At 45.0% G+C, this 19334-nt stretch overlaps 2 protein-coding genes and 4 non-coding genes across 7 annotated transcripts; all 6 read right to left on the bottom strand.

Annotated features, from left to right (window-relative positions):
* Positions 1-851: 851 nt before the first annotated feature.
* On the bottom strand, positions 852-5363 carry C6H18orf32 (chromosome 6 C18orf32 homolog). Of its 2 annotated transcripts, none has more exons than XM_089779453.1 (3): positions 5168-5363; positions 2458-2711; positions 852-1760 (listed from the first exon to the last, which is right to left on the bottom strand). In XM_089779453.1, exons 1-3 carry the CDS (start codon positions 5346-5348, stop codon positions 1686-1688), a joined length of 510 nt encoding a protein of 169 aa, XP_089635579.1. In that variant the 5' UTR covers positions 5349-5363; the 3' UTR covers positions 852-1685. The 2 variants fall into 2 exon arrangements, with proteins under 2 accessions (XP_089635579.1, XP_006136799.1); XM_006136737.5 differs by having other exon boundaries at positions 5182-5315.
* Positions 5364-9875: 4512 nt separating this feature from the next.
* On the bottom strand, positions 9876-16116 carry RPL17 (ribosomal protein L17). The gene is made up of 7 exons (XM_006136738.5): positions 16052-16116; positions 14738-14790; positions 14612-14652; positions 13096-13230; positions 12071-12169; positions 10815-11006; positions 9876-9964 (listed from the first exon to the last, which is right to left on the bottom strand). Exons 2-7 carry the CDS (start codon positions 14775-14777, stop codon positions 9917-9919), a joined length of 555 nt encoding a protein of 184 aa, XP_006136800.1. The 5' UTR covers positions 14778-14790; positions 16052-16116; the 3' UTR covers positions 9876-9916.
* On the bottom strand, positions 11814-11879 carry LOC112543669 (small nucleolar RNA SNORD58). Its single transcript, XR_003086887.1, has one exon. It is a non-coding gene; the product is annotated as a small nucleolar RNA SNORD58 (small nucleolar RNA).
* LOC112543667 (small nucleolar RNA SNORD58) lies at positions 12237-12303 on the bottom strand. The gene has a single exon (XR_003086885.1). It is a non-coding gene; the product is annotated as a small nucleolar RNA SNORD58 (small nucleolar RNA).
* Positions 14248-14314, bottom strand: LOC112543668 (small nucleolar RNA SNORD58). The gene has a single exon (XR_003086886.2). It is a non-coding gene; the product is annotated as a small nucleolar RNA SNORD58 (small nucleolar RNA).
* LOC149524206 (small nucleolar RNA SNORD58) lies at positions 14874-14940 on the bottom strand. Its single transcript, XR_016349993.1, has one exon. It is a non-coding gene; the product is annotated as a small nucleolar RNA SNORD58 (small nucleolar RNA).
* Positions 16117-19334: the final 3218 nt, after the last annotated feature.

Genomic DNA, 19334 nt, shown 5'->3' with positions numbered 1-19334 from the left:
AAAGAGGGAAATAAAAGCAACCCAGGAAACTGCAGACCAGTCAGTTTAACTTCTGTGCCAGGGAAGATAATGGAGCAAGTAATTAAGGAATTTATCTGATAGCTTTCTTTGATAGAGTAACAAGTCTTGTGGATAAGGGAGAAGCAGTGGATGTGGTATACATAGACTTTAATAAGGCATTTGATACTGTCTCACATGATCTTCTTATCAACAAACTAGGCAAATGCAACTTATATGGCATGGCTACTATAAGGTGGGTGCATAACTGGCTGGATAACCATTCTCAGAGAGCAGTTATTAATGGTTCACAATCATGCTGAAAGGGCATAACAAATGGGGTTCTGCAGTGGTCTGTTTTGGAACCGGTTCTGTTCAATATCTTCATCAGTGATTTAGATGAAGACAGACGACAGTATGCTTATTAAGTTTGCAGATGATATCAAGCTGGGAGAGTTGCAACTCCTTTGGAGGTCTGACCAAACTGGAGAAATGGTCTGAGGTTTAAACTGCAGCAAGGAAGGTTTAGGTTGGACATTAGGAACAACTTCCTAACTATCAGAGTGGTTAAACACTGGAATAAATTGTCTAGGGAGGTTGTGGAATCTCCATCTCTGGAGATATTTAAGAGCAGGTTACATAGACATCTATCAGGGATGGTCTAGAGGGTGCTTGTTCCTGCCATGAAGGCAGGGGACTGGACTTGATGACTTATCAAGGTCCCTTACAGTTCTAGTGTTCTATGAAAGCAAGCAATTAAGATGCCATCCCTGTGCACACTCTCCTGAACTTTTAAATTTTAGTTCTTGGAACGGAAAAGTCTCAAACAGAAAATAAAACTACAAACATTCCTATAAGATTTTTAATAAAGTGCCAGGTTGTTTTAATTATAAGTTACACAAACCGGTTAAACAGATTTCTGGACTCATTCTGAAATTTACAATTCTGACATCTTAACTACTGCACCTTGCACAAAACTGTACTTCTCTCATGCTATGTCCCTGCCATTCTGCAAGGCTTGCTTTCTGCCTCCAATAAACTAAATAAATCCTGTAAAAATTGCACTTACTTTAGCTTACTGGTTACCAGGTGAAGATCCATTTTTATAAATAGTCTTTATACCATTTCCAAGACACATGCTGGTTTCAGTGCAATCTATAACACCTTTAGAAGGGATAGGGAGAGTTATAGCTCTTACAGCAAATGATTGACTAATCTCTAACATGTTACTCCATCAAACTATATTGAATAAAACCCCAACCTTTTGCATGCAGTTGGAAGAGCAAAGCAGAAAGCTGCAATGAAACTGGAGCTTCAGGGACAGTTGTAAAATGCATGAATATTAGATGCATTACAAGTCAACCCTAAAAATCTGACACATTTACAATGTAAAGATTCATTTATTGATAAAAATAAATTAGTCTAGGATATCTAACCATATAATCTGAATTAGAAATGCAGAGATTTTCAGTGAGGAAAATGTAATTAGAAATAAGACTACTTTAAAACAACTTCTCAAACATTTTAAATAGAAAGCTGCTTCATCCATTTCAGTGGCAAAGGAAACTCTCTGCTACAAACAACTCATGCTTCCTTTCAGGCAGAAGGGCCACCAAATCTCAAAGTGGGAACAGTAGCATCAGTTCACATAGAACAGCAAAGAGAAATTCCTAATGAACAAAGTTCCTTTAATCAGTTTTCTTGTCGGAAACTTCTGTGGGTCCCTTTGCAGTAATTCCATTTGCAACCCCATTGCTTTCAATCTGAAATGAGAAATAAGAGATAGTACCATTAACCAATATCAAAGGAAAAAAAATCTTCACATTCAGAATCCAGAGTTTAGCTGTGGAGGAAAGAATGAGCATCTACACCAGTTCTGAGAAATTTGTACTAACAGACTGAAATTTAAGGAAGTCAGGTAAGGCTTATATGCAATTCTTACTTTCTAAAAGGATAGAGAAAAAGTTTATATAGAAGAGCATGTCCATTTATTTGGATATTAGAGTGAAATTATGGTCAAAAAAGTTACTATAGAAAACACATTTCAAGCGTTTTCTTTTATCAGTAAACACAGAACTGTTTATTGGGACAGCAGAACCAGTACAGGAAACTGACTTCTTTCAGCTTCATATGAGCTGTCATTTAAGATTTAACTACTGACTTTTTTTCTTATGGAAAAGAAAGGAGTCAGTAAAACTCTTAACTATTAGATATAGCCAAGATACACAATGCCATTCTAGGATGTTTCTATTCTTTCTGTCTCAGAGGTTGATTTGGGGTAACTGTTCTTCATATTTGAGAAAGCCTAGTTAAACAACTTTTTTGTCATATACAAATTTCCCCCAAAACAATCCTTCATGCCCTTGTGACTTCCAGGTTGGATTATTATAGAGAACTCTACTTGGGATTTCCTTGTTAGCTGTTTCCCTCCTCTAATGTGCATTAAAATATATTGCTTACCTTATATGTTCCAGAATCATCTCTTGGGCCTAGATTTGTGGTTGAAGTCCCCAGCACAGTTCCAGTACTGTCTCCTTGGCCATGTTCAGTGGCCAGTGTTCCCTGCACAGCTTTCCTAGGCCATATGCGCTTAATGAAAGGTGAAATTATAGGGTACACATATGGCTCAAGGAATTTCTTATAGACCCATAGCAAGACTGGAATGACAATACAAGGAATGCACACCATGGTTCTTTCTGATCTTTTGACAGAATCTGTTAATAAAAAACAATACAATATTGAAAAATTGAAGGACTGACATTTTTAAAAGCCTTACAAATCTTATTAAAATAAGAACTTTGTAGGGATTTATGTTTTAGAAACAATCAGTTTAAGTCTCTAATTCACAGCAACATTTCTGCTTGCTTTTCATCCTTCCAACAGTTTAAACAATGGATTTGTTTCTATACTGCAATGATTTGGTTGCAAAAAAATTCGGGGAGGGGGGGACGGGCGGGGAGAGCTAGTCTTCAACTAAAGACTGTTTTAATTGATAAATTAAGAATTTGTGAAATTAAATTTAGAAATTCATGTTAATTTTGGCAAAAACAAGGAAGTGGGCTCTACTCCATAAACGCTTATGCCCAAATACATGTTTTAGTCTTTAAAAGTATCACAGGATTCCTTGTGGTTTTTGCTGAAACACAACTATCCCCCTGAAACTTGTCACAGTGTTTGTGTAAACATTTACCCAAACTTTGGACCTGAACTATCTGAAATTGCCTTTGTGTTGCCCAAATCTGCTCTCCCAGAGGACCATGGCAAAACAACCATTGAATTCACTGGGAGCAGAAACATCCTCTTCGTAAAGCTGAACCACATACAGTATTTAAAGTACTTAAGAAAAAACTTCAGTCAAGATAAAGACCTTAACTTAATGATGTTAGTCATTCTGTTCTACCTTTTCATGTTGTATAAAGAAACGTAAAAAATTCCCTGCTTGTTTCTTTATATAAGAAATTCAGGTACTGTTTAAAAGACTAAGATTGGAGATTTCATGAAACAAAGAAATAATGTAAAGGGGAAAGGAATTTAGTGCTGAATTTTATGTTTTCACAAAGTCTGTTTAACATTGTGGATAAAGGATATTTGTTATAATGTCAATCAATCTCTGCTCTTCCATTAAGTTATGCAAGCAAACAATCCCTGTGTATGACACCTCCTTCCCCAAAAAGCCTTCCAAGGAAGACCATAATTGGCATTCCTGACATTTTCATACGCAGAAGGTGTCACGGTTGGTATATGTTTTACAACAAGATTTTAATTGTTTATTCTGCACCCACAAAGCTGGACTTATATATGGCTATGTCTACACTGGCGAGTTCTTGCGCAAGAATGGCTCTTCTTGCACAGAACGTTCACTCTGCCCGCCTGCTCTTGCGCAAGACGTTTTACAGTAAAGCGTGGTAAAAGAGAACTTCTTGCACAAGAGTTGCACTCTTTTCTAAGAAGCGTAAGCTCTCTTGCGCAAGAGCTCTAGCACAAAGGGCAGTGTGGATGCGCAGCAGGAGTTTCTTGCGCAAGAAAGCCCTATGGTTAAAATGGCCATCAGAGCTTTCTTGCTCAAGAGAGCGTCCACACTGCCATGGATGTTCTAACGCAAAAGCACATGGCAGTGTGGACAGGTTCCTGCACAAGAACCCACCAGTGTGGACACAGCCATAGAGTGAGAAGTGTTATATAGAAAAGTAATGGTTACTGAAGGATAGGCAGCCTTCTAGCATCAACCCATCACAAAGGATTTAAACCAACCAACAAAAACTTGCCGTCATTTCCTATTTATGAGCTTCATACAGGATAAACTTAAAAAGCAACAAATAGTCTGGTAGCGCTTTAAACACTAACAAAACATATAGATGGTATCATGAGCTTTCCTGAGCACAGCCCACTTCTTCAGATGACAAAGCAGGAGCATGACTTAAGGGCCCCAGGGTCATCTGAAGAAGTGAGATGTGCAGGGGCGGCCCGTGGCTATAGGCAGACTCAGCCGCCGCCTAGGGCACCGCTGCCCGGGGCGCCCAATGATGATATCACGGGGGGCGCCTGCCGATGATGTCAGTCCATTGACAGCCCTGCAGGCGGGGGGGGGGGGGGGTGCGCCGATTGCGCATTCCGCCTCCAGTGCCAGCTGCCGCAGAAGGGGCAGTGTAGACTCGGTCCGCTCCTGGGGATGTGCCCACGAAAGCTCATGATCCCAGCTCCATGTTTTGTTAGTCTTTAAAGTGCTACCAGACCATTGGATGGTTCCTATTTATGATACAGCTTCCTAAAATGTGATTTAGTCCCAGAAGCTAGAGGGAAGCAGGGAGCACAGAAACTCCCAGGGCCCCGACCCTCCATCCCCCATTAGCCCTGAGGCGCATAGGGCAAGGGATTCCTCTCCCCCCAACCCCCCCACACTTTTCACTGCCTCCACCCAACACGAGTGGCACGGCATGGGGGGAGAGAACGGGGGGGGGGGTCAGCCGAGGGACAGGCAGGTGAGGGGGAGGGGGGGTCAATCAGGGATGATGGGAGAGCCGAGCGAAGCGTCCCCAGCGCCCGAGGACGCAGCCAGGACGTCACTCCCCGCGGGGAGCAGCTGCCCGCAGCCCAGGAGGCTCGGCGAGGAAGCGGGAACAGCCCCCTCTCGTTATGAGCGGGGGGGGGCCAAGAGGCGCCCCTGACTGACCGTGCCGCACCCACCTGCCGGGTCCGCGGTCCAACCGCAGCCTAACGGCACCGTCCGCGCTTCCGGGCCAGCACCGCTCCGGAAGCCGCCTCTTCACTTCCGCCTTCCGGACGGAGTCGATGACGTCACTAGCCCCGCGCCAATGGGGACAGGAGCACTGCAGATCACGCGCCCAAGCCATGCAGGGGCGGGACTTGCGGCCACCTGCAGGGACACTAGGGGCAAGGCACTGGACTAGGGGCTACCCCGCTGCGCTGAGTCTGGGACGCGTCTCTGGCTCGCAGGGACCCACAGGAGAGAGCGGCCGGCGGCCCAGCCGGATCTTCCAGACAGGAGTTACCTCTCCCAGGCTCCGGGGGGTGGCTGGATTACTCGGGGTCTGCAGACACAAGGAGCAGTCTTGTGGCACCTTGAAGAATAACAGATTTATTCGGGCGTTTCCTGGGTTAAAACCCGCTTCATCAGATGCATGCAAGGTCCAGCTCCTTTTGAAAGAGGCTGGTGCTGCCCCTGAGCCTGTCGGCACTTCGGGACAAATGTGAACCTGGAGTCATTCAGCTGCAATTCAGGACTATCCCACGCTTTGGCATGAGTGGTCACCAAACTTACTGCCAAGGGCCAGGGCAAAGGCATTCTACAGACAAATTCACTTGTTTAATAGGGTCTATCATGCGGGCATAAATATAGGATTACCTCCAACCAGTACACTTTCCAAATGTTGATGAGTCAGCCCGAAGATCAAGGGGGCAGTCTACTGTTTAGTACCTTTATTGCTTGCATTTGCCTTCAGAATACAAATATGCTCACTTTGAAGCCACTCTGCTGTTTTTCTTTGCTTCAGTGATATCTTTGTATCGTATTCTATGCAGCATTTCCCGTGGCCTCAGATTTCACTTCTATCCTACCAAACCCAGTAAATATAAGCAGTGAAATGGAATGTTAACTGTCATTTGAAACTACTCTATAACCCTGAGCCTGCAAGAACTCAATGCAGACACGTCTTCTAAAGCAGTGGTGTCTTCGTGGCGGGTTGCAGTGCCAGGCCGGTCACTATTTTGTTTTCTTGGCTTGGTGTCCAACGTGCGCACAGCAGGGGGAGCAGACCGGCACTTGAAATTAAAGGGGACCCCCAACCAAAATGTTCCAGCTGGTGGTTTTTTTGCTCAACCAAAATTTTCCTAGGCCTGAGGGTTGCAAATTAAAAAAGGTTGAGCACCACTGTTCTAGAGACCAAGGCAAAGGATCTTAGAGAGGCATCTACGAGGGGTACATTCTTGATATTGTTTTCACCACCAGGGCATGCATTATTGGCACCAAATACTTAAAATGTTCATTTCCATAATTTGTAGTCTAGCTATTTTTGGTGTGGTTGAGAAAATGGAAGTTTTGAAAAGTTGTAGCTATTTTTACAGATGGAGCTCCTGCTGAGAGTGACCAAAGGTTGACCACAGGATGCTTTTCCAAGAGCTGGAAAGCAGGGATGGGGTTCACCTTTCAAGGAAGGGGAAGACCGTATTTGGATGCAGATTGACTAATGCAGTAAGGAGGGCTTTAAACTAGGTTCAACGGGGCAGATGACCAAAGCTCACAGCTAAGTGAAGAACACGAAGACCTGGGAGTTGGGTCAGATATGGGAGGGAGCATAGGTTATAATGGCAGAGAAAAAAAGAGGGACAAGGCAGACTTGGGAGGCAAAATCAAATCAGTATCTTAGATGCCTATATACAAATGGAAGTAGTATGGGTAATAAGCAGGAAGAACTTGAAGTGCTAATAAACAAAACTATGACACAGTTGGTAGCACAGAGACTTGGTGGTATAATACAATTGGAATATTGATATAGAAGGGTACAGCTTACTCAGGAAGGATAGGAGGGATAAACAGGGAGTGTTGTCTTACATATTAAAAACTAGCTGGAGTTACCCAGCATTGCTTGGGAAACCAGAGGAACAAAATGTAGAAAAACAGTAGTCCATTATCTTTTTTTGAATGGTAGAAAAGTTGCGCTGATTTCTATAGGGATTAAAATATAGGTCTGCTTCATCCCTGAGGGGGCGGGGGAGGTTATACACGGGAGGGGCGCCCCAACCCCCCTTCCCGAGGGCTGCAGGTGCCACACAAGGCAGGGTGGGTGCCTGAGCCATTGCGTGCGTGAGGGTTGGGGCACTGCGTGCTGGCGCGGAGTGAGGGGAGAGAAAGAGGGTCGCTTATGTAACCTCACAGTCAGGAGGGGGCGAGTCCCGGACGGTGCTGGGGGGTCCACAGGTGGCGGGTATGGGACCTAGGGTGGCGGGGCGGCCCCTTCAGTGCAGCATGGTGGGTTACTTTTATTTTTACAGCTTGAGCTCGGGCCCGATCGGGTCCAAAAGTACCTTAAAACCTTCTCCTGGATAAAAGGTTATCCCATGCAAAGTTTGATTGCGGTAGCTCTTGTAGCGCCCAAGTTATTAGCACACAAACTTACAAAGATTCTCCTTTATATATTAGATGTATATACTTGGACAGATGTGGAGATGGATGTAGGAGACAGATCTGTTGAGAGTCTCTGGGTTAGCTTAAAAGGGTTCAAAAAACCTAGGGTGATGTCATGATAAGGGTCAACTACAGACCACCTATCCAGGTATAAGAGGTGGATGAAGCATTTTTTAAACTAACAAAATCATCCAAAGTGCAGCATTTGGTGGTGATGGGGTACTTCCAACTACGTAGACAAATGTTAGGAAACTAACACAGCAGGGCATAGACTATCCAATAAGTTTGTAAATGAAATTTACAATTCCCTGCTGTATTAATAACAAAAACCCATGCACACAGTAAGATTGCGCCAAGCAAACACCAGATTGCTGCTTTACTAACAAAAGCTCTTACAGGTATTATGATTGTGCGATGCAATAAGTCTGAGACGGCGTATATTTACTGGCTGTTATTTACATCAGGGCTACTCAACTTTGGAAGCCCCGAGGGCCACAATGATACCCACAGGACGTGCAAAGGGCCGCAACTTAGCGCGGCTGCATATATGCAAACATATGCATATCACAAAATTTACTAAAATAGCCCCTCTCCTATACCAGAGCCAGGCACCCTCCAGCTCCCCTGCTCCAACCCAATCCCCTTCCACTAGAACCAGGTACTCCCCAGTCCTCTGCTCCAACTCAATGCCCCTCCCCTCCCCAAGAGCCAGGCACCCCAGCCCACTGCTTTATCCCAATGTACTCACCCCTCCCCCAAAACCAGGCACCCTCCCGCTGCAACCCAATTCCTCCCCTCCCCCAGCAGAGTCCCAGTCCCTCCCCCCAGGCTCTGAACATAGTCCCAGCTCCTACCCTAGCAACCTCCCCCCCCAGCACAGTCCCAGCTCCTACCCTAGCAACTCCCGCCCCAGCAGTCCCAGCTCCTACCCTAGCAACTCCCGCCCCAGCACAGTCCCAGCACTCACCCCCAGGCCCACAGAGCACATTCCAGCCCCTTTCCCAGACTACACCAATAGGCCTGAGCTGCCTCCCACCCAGGCCTGGCACTCAGAGCTCACCAGCGCAGAGGTAGCCCTGGGGCGGCTGCAGACAAGACCACTCCCCACTGGGAACCAGCAGTGAGAAACCCAGCTAGGGCAGTGGGGGGACCCCGCCTCCCTCTTCCCCCGCAGGTGCAAGCCAGCCAAAGCAGAGTCCTGGCTGGCCACCGCCAGCTGCAGGAATCCCGGCTGGGGCGGTGGGGAGTCCCCAGCCCCTCCCATGGCTGCAAGCCGTCCAGGGAAGAGTCCTGGCCAACCACCACCAGCCGTGGGAATCCCAGCCAGGGTGGCGGGGGCACCCTGCCCCTCCCCACAACTGCAAGCTGGCCAGGATAGAGTCCTGGCTGGCCAACGCCAGCCACAAGAACCCCGGCTGGGGTGGCTGGAAACCTTTCAACCAGACCCCCGGACACTTGGCCCCTCACTCCTACCTACCTGAGCTGAGCACTGTTTCTTCTCTAGGTTCCCTAGCTTTCTAACTTCTTTCCCCCCACCTCCAGGGATATTTTCCTACTCTCTCTGAGTCACTGAAATGGTATTCAATTCAGTTGATTGGCTCCTTAAGACTAAGCCAGCTGCGGAGCAGCCCAGCGGGGGACCTTTTCAAATGTCATGGCGACCCATAGGTTGGGAAACCCTGGTCTAGATGGTGCTTGGTCCTGCCATGAGGGCAAGAGACTGGACTCAATGAAACTGGTGCTTCCAGTTCTAGTGGTCTATGTTCTATGGTCAGGTCTCAAAGTTAAGATAATTGCATCATCATTGCAGATTTATGGCTTTTCTCAATGAATGGATGTGAAGTATAGTGATTTGAAGCTATGTAGCGATGAATTGTGGTAAATGCTCTTTGAGGATCTTTATACTTCCAAGCCTTTTTAAAAAGCATGGTAAGTTTTGATAGTAGGGAATTCTAGGAAAAGCTGAAGTATTCAATTTTTCTTCGTAAAGACTCACCTGTGGTATTTGATATTGCCCACTTTGTGCTGCACTTGCATGTAGCATGGCATGAATGCAAGTCAATTTACCAGGTACATACATTAAAGATGTTGAAAGCAGAGTTTTAAAGAATCCAAAATAATAACATGCAAATATTTAAGTAGGGCAAAAAACCCTGGTAAATATTATCAGTTATGCTCAACAAAGCAAAACCCTGAAAAAAGTCAATTCCTCAAAAAAAGATTGCATACAATACAATCTAAGTTTTCTTTTTTATTTATGTACATCTTATGTCAGATTTACTCCCGAGCCATAAGTTTCTGCTTCTTCAGCTTCTTTTGAGATATCTGAAAAATAAAAAAGGGAAGAATGGAAGTCTGACCTACCAAGGATATTATACCAACACGCTATATCTGACCTATCCACCCTCATCCTCAAAAATGCAAAACACGTTAAAAAGACAAGCATAGAATTATTTTAAACTTTGGTAGACACTAAAAATCATGATCTTACGATTTATGATTACAAAAAGTCAGTAACCCAATAATCCCCCCCCTTTTGTCCTATAAGGATACTTCAACAGGTCAGTTCACCTGGAGTGTTCCTTACTGGAATATATGCTAACTACTTATGAACTATCTGTTTGACCTTACATTTAGTTGTGACACTCTTAGCTCCTTCCCCACACCTCAAGAGGAGCTCCTAGTAGTTTGAAAGCTTGTCTTAATAGAAGTTGGTCCTCACCCAGCTTGTGTCTCTTGAGACCAACTTTGCTACAACATTGCAGATTGTAAGGCCATTATTCTCATCTTCACAGGAAAGATATGAAAACCTTAGAAAGGGGAACACCCTAACTCTGTTCTATTTAACAAGCTGTCCTTTTACTGAGACTATTTCAATAGATAGCCATTTTAATACAACCAAATAATTCTCTTTATCCGGACATCATCATCATGAAGTTTTCAGGAACAATTCCAAGTACTATTTTTAAATCAGAGACTGAAAGGCACACAAATGAAACCATCTTTTTCAGTGAAGTTGTGGAGAATCATTCCATGTTCGGTTGTATTTAAATTGTAATACTTCATATTGCTCACAATGCATTTTCTTCATGATTATTCCAAAAATGGGCTACGAGTGATCATAGCAACCATTTGATCCGAAAATCGCAAGTTAAATTCAAACTTGTTATCTTACCTTTTTCTTCTGAGCAACTTCCTCTTCTGGCTTTGGAACAATCTGCTCCTTCTCAGTGAGGATCATCTCAATATGACAGGGAGAACTCATGTAGGGGTTGATACGACCATGAGCTCTGTAGGTACGCCTGCGCATTTTGGGGGCCTTATTGACCTGGATGTGCTCAATTACCAGAGAATCCACATCAAGACCCTGAAAAAAGCAATAGAAACTTGTAAGATTTAGTCTCGGTTTATTTTCTTCTATGAAAGAAATATTTTTGTGAAATATTGGTGAATAAAACTGAAAAATTTTATGAATGGAAACATGCTATTTTATCATGGCTAATCTCACAAAAGTGCATAGCAGTTTTAGGTATTTACAGGTTAAACCTCTCTAGTCCAGTACCATGGTCAACACTGAGGGTGTGTCTAGACTACAGCGTTTTGTTGACAAAAGTAGACTTTTGTTGACAAAACTATACCTGCGTCTACACTCAGCCGTTTTGTCGACGCTGGTAACAGAGTTCTGTCAACAGAAGGTGTTATTACATGTAGGGCTGTGTTTAGACTACAGGGTTTTGTCGACAAAGCAGCTTGCTTTGTCGACAGAACTGAATGTGTCTAGACGCTCTTTGTCGACAGAAGTTTTGTCGACAGTTACTGTCGACAAAATTTCTGTCGACAAAAGCCTGTAGTCTAGACGTACCCTGAACCAGAGAATTTGCCCAACTATGGGATGTCAGTATTGTCTGGCAGCATTGCCAACACTTCAATTGCTTACTGGGTTTTAGAAAACAGTAAGGGGTAAATGGAACTAATCAGCAGCACAGAATATTGAGCACCAGAACTGGTGGCTGTAACCTGGCAACATCAATGATAAGTGGACACCACACTAACTAAAATCAAGCCGGACCAGAGGTTGCCGGATCAGCAAGGTTCAACCCGTATAAAATGGAAGAGTTCACTAACAGGTAACCAACTGCTCACTGCCTTTTACAAAAAAATATTCAAAAATATGATGGCTCAGACATGAAGTTTGTTTCATTGTTATTCCAAAGGTGTCCTAAGATAGTCATCACTGCCACCACATATCACTACAATTTAGTGAGAACATTATAAACAAAATACAAGTTTTCAATGTGTAATAAACTTAGAGTTAACTACGGGTCCCCACATGGGGACTGGTCCAGGGCCTGCCATGCCTCCTGCAAGCATGCCCCACAGTTTGGGGACCACTATTTTAAACTGGACACATCCATTTGCATTTTAACCTACCTTGAGTTCAGCATTACTCTCAGCATTTTTGAGCATGTGCAGCAGGAACTCTGCACTCTTTTTAGGCCAACGCCCCTGTGTCCAGCCCCATTGCTTGGCCTGGAACAACATTAAGAGTTTAGTTGTACGCAAAACAAGACCAATCACCTGTTTTGTTTTTTGAAAGGTTGCTCAGACTACACATTTCTTTTCATGGTTAATCCAAAGGTGTCCTAAGAAAGTCATCACAGCAACCACAAATACACGACTCTAACAAACAATTCTAAACCAAACAATTAAGTCCTTTTGCTTTTTCAACCAAGGCACCAAAATAATTATTTCCTTTCCAGATGCATTTACCCCCCCCCCAAAAGTTTTTTATTCCCATTTACCAGTATCCAGACAAAATATGTCTTCTCATTTTATACAAATGTCCAAGTTGGCTTTGTGTACACTTTTTTTGTTTTTAAACATGAGTGCAGTAAATGAAATCAGCCACGCCTATGTCCGAATACATTAGTTCTGACTTACAGCTCTGTTAATGACTAGATCTCCTAAGCAAAGGTTGTCAAGTAGGGGAAGTTATATGGCCGCTTATATTCATTAGACTAGCCAGTGGTCCCCAACATGGTGCCCATGGGCACCATGGCACCCGCTGGGGCATTTAAGTGCATCTGTGGAACAATCTGGGCCGGCCCCGCCTCCGGGCGCATGCTGGTGCCGGCCCCAGACACAAGGCGCATGGGCGGCCCCTGCCTCGAGCGCACGGCACATGCTGGTGCTGGCCCCTGGCGCATGCATGGCCTCACCCCCAGGCCTGTGGCACATCTGCAGCCTTGCCCCCGGACGCGTGGTGCATGAGCAGCCCCGCCCCCGGATGCCTGGCAGCCCCAAAAGGTTGGGGACCACTGGACTAGACTGAGCTTATTTTTTATTTATCTAAACACAGCATTTTTTGTCACCAATGGTGGGATACACACAATGTAACCTAACCCTCTTCTACCATAAGATTGGAATTTGGGAAGACTCTCAATTTCAACTCTTACCTGAGCACATCTGCCAACTCCACCATTGTAACGACGGAAGGGAACACACTGCTTTTTCAGGGTCACATCCTTTAAGTACTTAGTGGCTTTTCGGATATGCATGCCCTTGATAGCTTGGGCTGTCTCACGAGTATTCTAGCAACAAAACAGACAAATATTGTTCATTCATGCGTAAGCTTCTCTTTTCTCGTCAATGTTAAGTACTGTTGCATTCCATCTAGGCCAGTGGCCCCCAAACTCTTTAGGGTCATACACTCCCATCCCCCAGAGCAGTTCCTAGAGTAGTGGTGGGGCCTGGCCTGGGGTTACATAGCAAGAGCTGAGCTAAGGTGGGGACCAGCAGCTACAATCCTGGTTGAGCACACAGCCACACCAAGGCTGGGGATCACGACCTTCCCACCATCATGGGGGACAGGCCCACACCTTCTGTTCCTTCCACAAACACTCTTCCATGCCTCCCATAGGAACACACCCTCATCTTGGTTCTACTAAGACCACCCTTATCAAAATAGTTTATTTTTGTGCCTTAATTTGTGACAGCAGAGCTTAATAAAATCAAAGAAAAATATTTATTTAGTTTAAATGCAAAGAGGTTAGCAGACATATGTCTGCTAGTGAATTCCACAATCATGAACTGGCTTATAAATATTGTACTTCCTACTCCCATGAGCTCATCCACTGGCCACTTCAATTGGCAGTTCTGTGGTTCTTGTATAATCTAGCAGCAGCTCCTTTAGGTTACAGTATAGGACCACATCTTTCAAGGAACTGTGACCACACCCTTGACTACAGTCTTTATTAAATACACCACTAGTGATATTTGGACAATGTCTGCCAAAATGGAGTGTAAAAAGTTACAAATATTCAACAACTAGTTCAGATACAAAGTATTCAAATAACGCAATCCTTGTATTATGGTGGGGATTTGGCTGATTTAATACTATTTCATCCATTACTTTTGAGCCAAATAGCCAGGAGACCAAGTTCTAGTTAATCCCTATTCTCAGAACTGCACCAAAATAATAATTAAAAAAAAAATCAAGGAAACCATGTTAATTTCAAAGCCATATACAAAATTTAAAGGGCGTGTGTGAATTAATAGCTATCAAATTAAGAAGATGCATGACTGATTAAACAATCTATGGAAAAGTAGCTGCTCAGAATTCAATTTTCTTTTCATGATTAATCCAAAGGTGTCCTAAGAAAGTCATCACTGCAGCCACACAACACTTTCTCCAAACCTAAAGAACATTTTTTTATAAGTAGCCAGATATTACACAGCAATTATTCAAATATTTTGCCTTGACAATTAGTAGGACATAGGTAAGATGGGCATAAATGACTTCTTTAACAGCCAAATTTTAATGATATTTAAAAGTTAATACACTTCAGAAGTCTGTACCCCTAAGCATACAAACAACAAAATAAGTAGCTTTACCAAAATGCAATGGAGAAAAGCATTTCTTTTTATTCCTTATAATCTCAGAAAAAAAATCCAAGCACACAATCTGCATACCTTAAAGTGGACTCGAAGGTTAGAACCCCTTGACTTGCATGCTAAGGAAACAAAAATTAAAATTTAAGTTACAGAGCTTCTTCATCAATTTCTGGCAAGTGCAATGCACATTTAAAAATCACTTACATTTTGTAGGGTTCTCTGGATCAAGTGAGTAGCGGACCATTTTCCAATCTTAACTGTGAAAACATTAATGAAGAATATTTCAAAGTTGTATCTAATATGCTATTTCTTAGTGTGGTGGAGACAGCTGATAAGAGCTGCTGCACAGAAATCCATTTTCCTTTCATGACTAATCCCAAAACAACCCAAGAAAATCATCACTGCAGTCACAATCTTCTCATAAAAGCAACTTTTTAAGAACAGCTCCTGTATCAGCTAATACAAATTAGAATATAAACCCTAATGCATATTTGCAGAGGGTAAACACTATAAATATGCCCTTAAAACCTACTCCTTTCACAAACCACTCACATTTTGGCTTATTCATAGATTCATAGACTTTAAGGTCAGAAGGGACCATTATGATCATCTAGTCTGACCCCCTGCACAGTGCAGGCCACAGAATCTCAACCACCCCTCTTAGAATAATCCTCTCACCTATATCAAAGTTGTAAAACAATACTAAAATATCCTGGATTTCCCTGAATCCTGCTAGAGAATGAAGTGGGTTCTGTCCAGGATACTCTGTGTAATCGGAAATGGATTTCCACACGGAAAACTTCTTATATAAGCCATATATACATACATGCACTCAGACATCTTGTAATTGTAACCCTGGTTCTCTAAAACATTAGTCCACCAACAGGTTCAGATATAAATCTGCTCTAACATTTCAGCCTGAGTGCATTGGGCACCAGGGTGCTCAAGATACTACAGCCATGACACTGGGCGTAAGAACACGCAACGCAAATGGTCCTGCTAGCTAATGTGCTGTTTTTAGCGCGGGGCAGCCTGACTCTCCCGCACAACTCAGCGGTGGGTGCGTAGGGCTCTTACCCACTCTAGTGCCACGTATAGAGAGCGCCTGAGGTTACAATGAACCAGCCCAATCTCCCCCTATCCCGCTAGTGAGCCAATCCAATCCCCACCCTCCGCTACAGTGAGCCGGCCCGGTCCCCTCACCTCACCTCCACGCCCCTCACCGCGGCCTCTCTCCCCGACACAGGAACTGCCGCCCTGTGTCCCTCTGGCTCCTCACCCAAGCGGGTACATCCGGGTCTTTCGGAGCCTCCATGCGGGGGACACTCAAGTCCACCATTTTGCTCCCCTTTCCCCCGTCCTCCCTGTGGCAGCCCCCGGGCACGGAAATATCGGTGCCGGCAGGCGGCTGAGCCTACGCCCTCGGCGCCCGGTGCCGGTTCTCGGACTCCCAGAGCAGGATGGCGCCGAGGAGCGGTGGATTGAGGCAGCCAGACGCAGCAGCCATAACAAACTCACCTCAATGGCCGCCCGCACCGGGGAAAAGGAAGAGCAAAGGCTGCTGGGAGATCTCATGAAACCTCGTAGTCTCGCGGGAAACTTAGGAATTGGGATGGGATTTCAGTTAGGGAGCGTGGTGGTGGTGCTGCGCTGGAAGAGAGACGATATGGGCACCAAGGGACCGTTTCCAAATAACATGTATTTGGGTAATTCAAAATCTAATGCGAAAGATTAAAACTAGAAGAGCTGGGGTTTCCCAGTAGATACTGAGACCTCCAGCTTCTAAGAAAATGACAAAACTGTGTGAATTCAAACTTATAATTCATGTACATTGATATAACATATTTTTATGTCAAAGAATCACACAGAGCCTGAAATGCATCCAACTCTAGGGATGCGGCGGGCACGGGATATAACCAAGCAAGTGGACCACGACTAAACCCCCCAGATCTTTCTTGTTACTTGTCTGAATCTGGAGTAAGGGTCCTGTGCACTACCAAACTATAAAAGAGAACAATTTCATAATAAATCTCTAATTGCAGCAATTAATATCATAGAATCATAATACTGGAAGTTCAGTATCCTGAACTCATTAATAATAATTCATGAATAATTAATAAAAAGCTCCCTACATTATGCACCAATCACAAAAATTCGAAGTGGGGAATGCAAGAAGAATTCTGTAGCACTCTTGCAGAAAGTAGGTATTAGGGATGTTAGATAGCGAGTAATAGAATAGTCAAATAACCACATTTAATCTTAGTGCCTACTCAACTATTCTATAGCCCCAGGGGTGGGGCTGGCAGCCAGTGCACTCTCAGCTCCACTCCCAGGGAGACCCCTGCCACCTCATGCTGCTGTTTCCATATCAGAGGCAGCAGCACAGGGTGCCAGGCAGGAGCCGGTCTATGAGGGGAGCCAGTTTAAAAACCAGCTCCCTGCACAGACTGGCCGTTTGCTGCCTCACACTGCTGCCTGATGTAAACTCCCCATGGACAGAGGTGCTCCAGCAGCAGCTCATGTCCACAGAGGGTACAAGCTCTCCGCAGACACAGGCTGCTCCACCTCCCACAGAGTCTCCTCTGTCCACAGTGAGCCTGGGCCTGCCACGGAGGCTGCTTTGGCAGCAGCTCCTGTCCATGGGGGTCCGAGCTCCCCATGGACAGAGGCTGCTCTGCATTTCTCAGCCTAGGCTTATCAGTTAATCGTCTAGTCAACTACTCGTTGACATCCCTAATAGATATGTGGTTATAAATTGTCCCTGCTACAAAATTACTTTCATACTCCTCATGGTAATTTGGTGGCACTAGTTGTGTCCATAAATATGTGTGAATTGTATACTCCTTGAAAAACTGATTCTGTTCTTTGTTTAGTACATCTAATTTTCTTTTAGTCAGGATAACTGGACTACTGGATGGGGTGAAACGGTAAATGTGATTTATTTGGATTTTAATAAAGTGGAGCTTCTGACACATTTTCACATGACATGCTCAAAAGGAAACTAGAGAAATATCTAGTTTAAATTACTATAAAATGAGTGCATAGGTGATTGAAACTTCTAAAAGAGTACTCATCAATGGCTTACTGTCAGAGTGGGAGGACATATCTAGCGACGTCTTGCAGGGGACTGTCTTGAGTCCAGCATTATTCAATGTTTTCATTAATGACTTGGCAAAAGCAGTGGAAGGTATGTTTATAAAATTTACAAATGACATTAAGCTTGGGACAGGTTCTGGAATGTGGAGGACAGGATTAGAATGCACCAATTTCAGAGGTGGACTATTTATGGACACTTGTTCAATTAAGTTCTAAGAATATGTAGAGGTAAGAAAAGATTTTTCAGTGTGTATGCAGAGTCTTCGCCAAGGTATTTTCAATGGTAGCAGTTCATGGCAGGCATCATGGGCTCTTTCTTTTTCCATATCATGATGACTGGATCTTTACCATCAGATCTCACCAAGAAGCTCGTATGTCAACCTTTCTCACGCTCAATTATCACAGCACTGCCCTGTAAGAATTCAAAATACAGGACTATGTAGCACTTTAAAGACTAACAAGATGGTTTATTAGATGATGAGCTTTCGTGGGCCAGACCCACTTCCTCAGATCAAATAGTGGAAGAAAATAGTCACAACCATATATACCAAAGGATACAATTAAGAAAAAATGAACACATATGAAAAGGACAAATCACATTTCAGAACAGAAGGGAGATGCGGGGGAGGGGGGAAGGTAAATGTCTGTGAGCTAATGGTATTAGAGGTGATAATTGGGGAAGCTATCTTTGTAATGGGTAAGACAGCTGGGGTCTTTAGAGCATTCACCTCTGAAATTGGTGCATTCTAATTTTTATTTCAGCTACACCAGACTAACACGGCTACATTTCTATCACTGTAAGAATTCAGTGAGCCTCTCCCAACTGAGAACTATTTCCTCCTGGCTGGGAGTCTTGCAGCAGTCTCTCTAGTGTTATTTTCAATTAGGGTTACCAGATGGGTTTCAAAAAATACCGAACACATGTGATCTCAGAATGGGATGGGGAGGAGACCGGCTGGGGGAGGGGAACCAGCTGGCGGGAAGCAGGGCTGGAAGGGAGGGGTTGGGGAGAGCGGAGCTGGCCAGGGGGGAACCGGCCGGTGGGGAGCGGGGCTGGCCGGGAGTGGGTCGGAGGGAGTGGGGTTGACTGGGTGGGAAGGAGTCCACAAAAGGAGTCCCCTTCTCTCCACTCTCCTCACCCCTGGTCTAAGCCGTGATCCTGGAGGCGGGGTTACCTTTGATCCCCGCAGCGCACAATGCCCAGAAAAGGGTGTGAGGGGGACCTGGGCCCTCCCTCTCTCCAGGTCCAGCCCAGGGCTCTAAGGTGGGGGCAGTCACCTCCCCCACCTGGCTGAAGGGGCTAACTGCTGAAACTCGCCAGCCCGCAGGCAGGGTTCCTTCTGCCCGCCACATGCCACTTCCTCGCCCCCTCTCTTAGGTCCTTGCTCGGGCATCTCTCCCCTGGCCCGGTGGTCTTTCACCTGCCTCCATGCCCGTCACCGCCCCCCTTCCTTGCGCTGGACACCCTCCTCTCATGGGCATCCAGTCCCCTTTACGGCCTGCCCCCAGGGCGCATGCACCGGCATCCTGTAGATCTGCCCCGAGCGTCCTTGCCCCAGTGCTCAGCGGCCCGCACCTCCAGGCGCCGTCACTGCTCTGGCACGGGTCGGCTTCTGCCGCTTTCCCCACCGCCACAGGGAGAGCTGGCCACCTGCCCACTCTGTCTTCCCGGGTTTCGCTCCCGGCTGTGCGGGGTTCCTTCACC

The sequence above is a fragment of the Pelodiscus sinensis genome, chromosome 6 (assembly GCF_052426305.1).
Source record: "Pelodiscus sinensis isolate ZL-2025 chromosome 6, ASM5242630v1, whole genome shotgun sequence".
In the NCBI taxonomy this organism is placed as follows: Eukaryota; Metazoa; Chordata; order Testudines; family Trionychidae; genus Pelodiscus; species Pelodiscus sinensis.
Note: the sequence above shows the minus strand (reverse complement) of the source record. Positions and strands in the feature narration are given on the sequence as shown.